At 41.0% G+C, this 9,322-nt stretch overlaps 1 protein-coding gene across 2 annotated transcripts in view; it reads right to left on the reverse strand.

The window, feature by feature from the left end:
- The window catches only part of LOC107548422 (E3 ubiquitin-protein ligase TRIM9), a 60,741-nt gene that overhangs the window by 22,391 nt on the left and 29,028 nt on the right, over window positions 1–9,322 (reverse strand). For both annotated transcript variants that reach the window (XM_016229086.1, XM_016229087.1), the window contains exons 2-3: window positions 5,858–5,953; window positions 164–286 (exon numbers count right to left, since the gene is read on the reverse strand). In XM_016229086.1, the coding sequence (XP_016084572.1) occupies window positions 164–286; window positions 5,858–5,953 (219 nt within the window). The remainder of the gene's footprint in view (window positions 1–163; window positions 287–5,857; window positions 5,954–9,322) is intronic.

Here is a 9,322-nt window from a genome sequence, read left to right on the forward strand (position 1 = left end):
TACACTTTCCCATACTACCCTTAAAGGCTGATGCTAAAATTACTACTACAGCCACTAACAAATTTTATTTGCCACTGCTAATTGTAGGTGTGTGGACCCCTGTCAAAAGGGGTTTAGAAGAGGAATGAATGACAAGAGATGTGCATGTTGTGTGCTGACCCACCTTCAGCTTACTCTCTTTCTCCTTTGTGACCTTGGTGAGCAGTTTGGCCTTCTGCCGAATGAGCGCTTCAATCAGAGAGTCACACTGAGCGACCAGACATGCCTCAAATTCAACGCCGTTCTCCTGTTACACACATACACACAGTATACACATACTGAGAGTGAGCCTCAAGAATCTGCAGCACAAAACACTATATACAATAGATCTCCATCATTTTGTTTTTGGTGACCTTAATATGGAACTTTTGTAACATTTTAACCCCCTTCCAGAAGAAGTCTGCTAAAGTTAGTCGTTATAAAGTTTCACCATCTGTCTGAGCCCTAAGAATTAATATTGCTATTGCACCTTTCAGACTTATATATGTAAATTACTTATTTTATGATTGGCTAACCTTTTCACATTTGTAAACTTCCATATTTGAAACTGCTGGATACTAAATGGTGTTTATATGCAAATGTGGGAAGTAATATTTTAAATTCTACCATGACAATCAATGGTCTTGGTGGAATAGATCTGCTACGCTGCTGCTGCTGCTGTGGCAGAGCATGAACCAAGACTTGCTACTGCCAATACATCCACAGACATGCTGCAGCTGCTGTGAGCATGTAAGAAATACTGCTGCTTCACATATAACATAGGCCTATATGAACTAACCCCCATATATAACAAGGCTCGACAATAAAGACTTGTCACGGATTTGTCACTTGCTCGATTGGGCCACTGCCGCGTCGTCATTATTTGCATCTGTTTTTAAGCATTGCTAATTTTTAAAAAATCAAGCAATTTAAAAGCATTCCAGCAAGGTGCAAAAGATAACTCCATTCAGTATTCGCGCGCTGTGTTCTGTGTGTTCAGCGCGTGCACAGACAACTGCGTCTCTGACACCCGAGCCACGAGTTGAGTTTCTTTCCGCGTCTTTCTTGCACTTTAACTGACAAATACATACAAATTTTTTTCTAAATACCCGTCTTGGCAAGTAACTTTGTAGCTTTAACAATGATTAATCTATATTTAATTTATACAGTGGGGTAGAGATGCACCGATCGACTGTGCATTTTTTGTTTTATTTCAGAATGTCTCTGTTCCGTGCTGGCACACAAACTGCATCGCAATATTTTTTTCAAATTGTCGTTTGTGTGGAAATATTACGTTAATATTATATTTAGTCTGTAAACGGCCGATAACAGAGGCCAGCGACGCTGAAGACGGACACAAAGAGGAGAGAATACTGTAGCAGGTAGAGCAAGATCACTCGCCCCAAGTCGGGAGGGTGCCCGCCCCCGAGCCAGAACCAGCCCGCCGGCCGTTCCCCAGTCAAGCCCACAGGCCGCGGCTCTCTCCAGGCCGCCGGCCGTTCCGAAGTCAAGCTTGCCGGCGGTGGCTCTCTCCTGCCCGCTGGCCATTCCAATGTCAAGCCCGCCGGTCGCGGCTCACTCAAGCCCGAAGACAGGCCTGCCGGCCGTGCCGTTGTCAAGCCCGCCGGCCGCCATTGACGCAAACTCGCTGGTCACCGCAACGACAAGCCCGCCGGCTGCCCAGTTTCCCCGTAATCCAAGGAGGAGGATGAAGAGAAAAGGACTGTTCTCTGCCTTCATCCTAGCCCAGAGCTCGCTCCAGTGTCGGCTCCAGTGTCGACTCCAGCCCCTGAGCTCGCTCCAGTGTCGGCTCCAGCCCCTGCGCTCGCCCCACTGTCTGCTCCAGTCCCCGCGGTTGTACTGAGAGTGAGCCTCAAGAATCTGCAGCACAAAACACTATATACAATAGATCTCCATCATTTTGTTTTTGGTGACCTTAATATGGAACTTTTGTAACATTTTAACCCCCTTCCAGAAGAAGTCTGCTAAAGTTAGTCGTTATAAAGTTTCACCATCTGTCTGAGCCCTAAGAATTAATATTGCTATTGCACCTTTCAGACTTATATATGTAAATTACTTATTTTATGATTGGCTAACCTTTTCACATTTGTAAACTTCCATATTTGAAACTGCTGGATACTAAATGGTGTTTATATGCAAATGTGGGAAGTAATATTTTAAATTCTACCATGACAATCAATGGTCTTGGTGGAATAGATCTGCTACGCTGCTGCTGCTGCTGTGGCAGAGCATGAACCAAGACTTGCTACTGCCAATACATCCACAGACATGCTGCAGCTGCTGTGAGCATGTAAGAAATACTGCTGCTTCACATATAACATAGGCCTATATGAACTAACCCCCATATATAACAAGGCTCGACAATAAAGACTTGTCACGGATTTGTCACTTGCTCGATTGGGCCACTGCCGCGTCGTCATTATTTGCATCTGTTTTTAAGCATTGCTAATTTTTAAAAAATCAAGCAATTTAAAAGCATTCCAGCAAGGTGCAAAAGATAACTCCATTCAGTATTCGCGCGCTGTGTTCTGTGTGTTCAGCGCGTGCACAGACAACTGCGTCTCTGACACCCGAGCCACGAGTTGAGTTTCTTTCCGCGTCTTTCTTGCACTTTAACTGACAAATACATACAAATTTTTTTCTAAATACCCGTCTTGGCAAGTAACTTTGTAGCTTTAACAATGATTAATCTATATTTAATTTATACAGTGGGGTAGAGATGCACCGATCGACTGTGCATTTTTTGTTTTATTTCAGAATGTCTCTGTTCCGTGCTGGCACACAAACTGCATCGCAATATTTTTTTCAAATTGTCGTTTGTGTGGAAATATTACGTTAATATTATATTTAGTCTGTAAACGGCCGATAACAGAGGCCAGCGACGCTGAAGACGGACACAAAGAGGAGAGAATACTGTAGCAGGTAGAGCAAGATCACTGTTCATGATGCGCCAAATATAGGAAGAAAATCCTAAATAGTGAATTTTTTGTAAGGATGTGTTTCTGAGGGGAACTGACTGTTTTCAGAAAAGTTTAAATGGCATTTTCTTTTCATCTTGGCTCGGTATAATGCATTTAAAGTAGAGCTAATATGCACAGCGCTGCTTTGTTTACAGCAGTAACCAAGTAAATGCTGCTGTTTTATGAGCACCACCTGCTGTCAGAGAGTGAAATTGTGTCTCCTGTCCTGATTATGTTGATTTATTTCCAGGTGTTCCCCGTTTATTTCCATTGATCCCAGGTGTGTCTAATTATCCCCTCATCTTGTCATGTGTTTAAATAGTGTTCCTGTGTTCAGTTCAGCGTCCGGTATTGTTTATGTCTACATGTGCTATGTGAATTTTCTATATGTAATTAAAGTTCTCTGGATTAATGTACTCCTCGTCTCCCGCCGTTCCTTGCTCTGCACTCCAGCTCGCTCCAGTGTCGGCTCCAGCCCCTGAGCTCGCTCCAGTGTCTGCTCCAGCCCCTGAGTTTGCTCCAGTGCCAGCTCTTCGAAAGCGCCTTGCTGTGCCTGCTCCTCCAGAACACCCTCCAGTGCCAGCTCCAGCCCCTGAGCTCGCTCCAGTGTCGGCTCCAGCCCCTGAGCTCGCCCTCCAGTGCCAGCTCCTCGTAAGCGCTTCCCAATCCCCGAGTCTAGCCCAGTGAGGGCTCCTGATCCCCTGTTGAGCCGAACTGCCTGATCCGCCATGGGTCCCGGAAAGGACGCCACCCTGGAGGCCTTCCGTCCGTTAACCCTGTTCCTAGAGGCCTCCAGAGCACTCACCCCCCCTCCCCGTTGGATGTTATATGGCACGGGATGCGCCTTCCGGGTGGGGGCAGTCATGTCAGACTTTGTTCCGTGTTTTGTGTGCGTTTTGCTCCCCATGTGCCCTCCTTGCCCATACTTGGTTAGTTTCCTGTTCCTGTTCCTGTCCTGATTAATTGATTTAATTCCAGGTGTTCCGTTTATTTCCATTGATCCCAGGTGTGTCTAGTCATCCCCTCGTCTTGTCATGTGTTTAAATAGTGTTCCTGTGTTCAGTTCAGCATCCGGTATTGTTTATGTCTACATGTGCTACGTGAGTTTTCCGTGTTTCCTATATGTAATTAAAGTTATCTGGATTGATGTACTCCTCGTCTCCCTCCGTTCCTTGCTCCGCATTCCACTCAGAAGTGCAACCATGAAATATGGACAGTTAATATGTTGCAATTATTTTTTCAGAATTCACAGCTACTTCACAACGTCCATCAATGGTATGAATGCTTTTATAATCATCAGAATGGTGTAGTTACGGCATCCACCAGAAGAAGCAAATTGGACAATGCAAACCTTTTCTTGGGATCAACCAGTGGAGTTGGGGTGATTATTATATTTGCTAGTTTGTTTGGTGTCTGCAGTTGCACAGAAATGACACACTTTAGCTTTAAATGCATTTTGCAAAGCTGGCAAAGATCAGTCGAGGGAGTCTGTGGTGTAGGAGTTTTGAACGGAACTAATCGTTCATTCACTTTGAGTACGGTTGTGACTCAGATGTGAGACCTACACTGACACTGGGGCTGATGGGACTGAGTCATTTCATCTACTACACAACGGTGATGAAGAGAAGACGTCTGATATGAGCATGTGTGACTGGTACATTTTAAAATAAGAGATCAGGCTTGAAACCAGACTATAGTCCTTCTGCAGGACTTGTCTCTGTGTGAGAAAGTATGTCACATTGCATTGAAGATCACTGATCACTATAGCACTTCAGTGCAAAGTCTGCTTACAGAGGCTTTCAAAGACAATCTCTTCCTCTCTCCCTCTGCCTGCTGGGCAGTATGAAAGAGCATTAAACTCTTCACTTGAGTAAAAATAGCTCAGAGCTCATAATCCAGTGGTCTCCAGGCAGAATACAATTAAAAAATTATAACATTTGTACGCATGTATGAATTGTATGCAAAAAAATTAGCATTTATTAACATTCAATACAAATGAATGTTAAGCTGCATCATTTTCATTTCTCTGGATTAGTGCAAGGTTTTCTGCTTCAGAGACCCTCAGTATAAAGTATCTCAATAACATTTTATTTTAACATTACATTCTATAATATTTAAGAGATAATTAATGCCTCAAACCTGACATATATAAAATGTTTTTATACGTTTAATATGAATCTTATTTTTTATCTGTCTTCAGAACCCCTTGCAAGACCCCATGGGTCGATGGAGCCCTGGTTAAAAACCCCAGCTTTAGATTATCAAAACCTTTGATATGCAACGCACAACCATCCTAACAAAATTCATGTTAACATCTGACATATGGCATGTTTGTTGGATACATGCTGAACGTTATAATTACCCCACTTCATTTTTAACGAGGTATTCATTTGCATATTCAATGAGACACTCATAAATCAAAGAGGAGATGCTAATATTCGAGTGCTGCTAGCATGGCTGTTTTGATTACGTTATCATTCTTGCTCTGATGTGAAGGCAATTTTTATTCACAAGTGTTCAAAACATAGTGAGGTTTGTTATATGAAACTGAAAGGAACACATTCAAAACTGGCAACCTATATAAACATTTAATATTTAATGAGTTTACATCATTTTCACATTTTTAATACATAACAGATGGCTTTGTTACCTGTATCTGCTGAAGCAGCTGCTGTGTGTGTGCACTTTGGATGGGTAAATGCAGAGCACTAATTCCGAGTATGGGTCACCATACTTGGCCACATGTCATGTCACTTCATGTCACTTCACTTCAAAACTGGCAACCTATATAAACATTTAATATTTAATGAGTTTACATCATTTTCACATTTTTAATACATAACAGATGGCTTTGTTACCTGTATCTGCTGAAGCAGGTTCTTCAGTTGCACCAGGAACTCCTTGGCCTCCTTGGCTTTGTCAGACACTCCATTCAATGCCTGGGACAGCTGACACTGCACACATAAACATGGGTCAATGAAATAATTTGCTTAACATGCTTTAAAATCGTTTCTTCTAAAACAATTTGTTGATAGAGCCGTGAGTAAAAGCATGTTATGGAACTTAAATTAATTCAATTAAAACATTAATCTATTCATGTTGCATAAAGCAAATTAAATATTGTAGTCCACTAGTATGCACACTTACATCACACATTTGAATCCCTTATACATCATCACTAGACACTATCTTCACATGCTTATATCATCCTAAACCTGCATAAATTCATGTAGCACATTCATTAGCTACATCCCACTGAACCTTCCCAGTATTCTCTACCTAACATTTCATGAATCCTAAAATACCACCTACCAAAATACATAGAGTCCTGATCAACCAGGCATTAGCTGGTATCCTCAAATTCCACCCAACATTCCCACCATTCCTAAACATACCCCAGATTCCCAACATATAAGGTTTTGTTGGTTAGCATGTGCAGTCACCCCTGCTGGTGCATGCCATAACTAAAATATTACGTGGACAAGATGTCAAAAGAAGTTGAACTCCCATCTTCTTGCATTTTTTTCCTTTTTCACTGCCCGCGTTGCATCTTTGTCAACACAAAAGCGCATTCTGTGTGAATGGCACCTTGCGATATATTCGACTTATGGTCCTTCACAAAACGTGTCACACGCTCGCGTTAATTATGTGCGCCAGAATGCGGTTGGATCATTCTTTTCTCTTTACTATCATTGGCATATTGTCAAAGTGTCTAATTCTGGTGTTTGGTAACATTTCTATTCAAAATCGTGATTCCTCTATTTATAAAAAAATTGAATTGTGGCAAAACATTAAATTCGAATTAATCAATCAAATCTGAAATATCACCTTGCCCTAGTTTCTACCTTGACAGCCTTCAACAGTCATCATTTATTCCAGGGGTCACCAAACTCGGTCCTGGAGGGCCGGTGTCCTGCAGAGTTTAGCTCCAACTTGTCTCAACACACCTGCCTGGAAGTTTATAATATAGGCTACCTAGTAAGACCTTGATTAGCTGGTTCAGGTGTGTTTGATTAGGATTGGAGCTAAACTCTGCAGGAAACATGCCCTCCAGGGCCGAGTCTGGTGACCCCTGATTTATTTCAATGAAATAACAACGAAATAAAGATAAATACCCACTGCCCAGGGGCCTCATGGGACCATGATCCAGCCCTGCCAATCCAACATTTCCCACCATCCTCAAACACCTCCCAACGTTCTCAGAATCCTCAAACAGGCCATATTCCGTGCCTCCTCTACCACCACCCAACATTCCCAGCATCTTCAAAACACCTACCAACAATTGTGAGGCCCCAATTGACCATGATCCAGTCCTGCCAATCCAACATTACCCAGCATTCTTAAACACCACCCAACATCCTGGACCACAGGACCATAATCTGGTCCTGCTAATTCAACTTTACCCTTTCCCCAATATCCTCAAACACACCCCAGATTCCCAGTATCCTCAAACATTTCTCACTACCTCCAAGCCCCACAAAACATCCTGAACATTCTAAAACACCACCAAAATTCCCAACCAAACCCAACAACCCTGTTGAAAGCTGGTCATGTGCTGGTCCTGAGCAGGAGCTAATTGCTTAGGACCAACACATGACCAGCTAAGGACCAGCTTAAACTAGCTCAAACCAGCAGCCATGCTTCAAAACATACCTAACCAGCACATGATGTTTTTTCCAACAGGGAATTCTAAACACAACTACCAATTAAACACATTCACTAGTGCAATATGACATCACACACATCAATCAGTCAAATATAACTATTTCTCATATTATTATGAGAGTCTTATCAGTCTTTTCCCAAACAAGACTAAACTGTCAGGATTTGAATGATTTATGTGTTGTATCGAGTCTGTGCAGAATCGGCTTTAGATGACTGAAACACTGTCAACTTAATACCAAGTCACGAGAGGTTCTGCCCAGAGGTTTACCAGACCACCATAATCCATAGGCGGCAGCTATAAGATCATTTGAATATGATCTTATCAAAGCAAAAACAGCTTTGCATTATGGATTCTTTATAGTTTACAGCCTACTGTACTGCATGTGCCAACTATATAATTCTAATCTGAACTCTAATAAAACTCTCAGCCTGAGCCCGACACACATTTGACAGCAGTTGGAGTGAAAACCTAAACCAAGATGCACGACTCATCAATCCATATTTAGTAGGAACACTGAAAAAGCACTCACCAGAGTGAAAGGAAAAGAGTGGTAAAATAAATAATATTTTCTATTCAACAAGCTCTATAAATGTGTCTATTCATGCAATGTAATACTAAGCACAACGGCAATTGCAAGACACAACCATTTTTTTAAGGCTTTTGTGTTTTCGTCGTAAACACCTATTGCACAATGTTTTCCCATTTTGGTTTGTGTTATTTAATATAATATCAAGGCCACTTATTAGATTGTATTGCCTGTAATAAAATTTATTTTTTCAAAATATTTATTCTTCAAAAATACTAAATGAGCTGTTAATGGAACTGTTAAGGATGCAAGGATGTGTTACAGTATATCGATCAAAAGTTACAGTAAAGAGTAAGACATTTATAACTTAAGAAAATATTTCTATTTCAAATATAAACCTCTTTTTTAAAAAAGAAAGATCTTTTTCAAATGTTATGGGTTTCACAGAAATATTAAGCAACACAACTGTTTACAACATTGATAGTGATAATAATAAATGTTTCTTGAGCACTAAAGCAGTATATTAGAATGATTTCTGAAGGATCACGTGACACTGAAGACTGGAGCAATGATGCTGAAAATTCAGCTTTGCATCACAGAATAAATTACATTTTAAAATGTATTCAAATAGAAAACAGACATTTTAAACTGACTTACAGGTTATTACCAGGACAATGTGTAGTTAAAAATACATGTTTGTAAGTAGTAGCTATTTTATAAATAAAATGCTTTATTTATAAGTATTTTATTTTATGCTGCCTGGAATAAAATGTATTTTCTCAAAATATTTCTTCTTCAAAAGTAGTAAAGGGACCATAATTGTTAAGAAGAATCAGAACCAAAGCTGTTCAATTCCTTATGACTATTGCTTAGATAAGATCTTTTTTTTTTAAACACTGCTCCCATAATGCACACAATAGAGAGTTAAAATCCAAAATCTTGTGGGTCTCTGGCTTGACTAATGATCACTCAAGTGAAAACACCCTGGCACGAGTCCACAGAGACACACACACACACACATGCTCCTCTTCCTCTGGGTCTTCCCTGGCTTTCTTCGATCAGCAGGGTCTTAAATCAACGAAAGAAACACACAAATAAACAAACACAAGCACACACACACACACACACACA

The sequence above is a fragment of the Sinocyclocheilus grahami genome, unplaced genomic scaffold (assembly GCF_001515645.1).
Source record: "Sinocyclocheilus grahami isolate Dianchi unplaced genomic scaffold, SAMN03320097.WGS_v1.1 scaffold347.1, whole genome shotgun sequence".
In the NCBI taxonomy this organism is placed as follows: domain Eukaryota; kingdom Metazoa; phylum Chordata; class Actinopteri; order Cypriniformes; family Cyprinidae; genus Sinocyclocheilus; species Sinocyclocheilus grahami.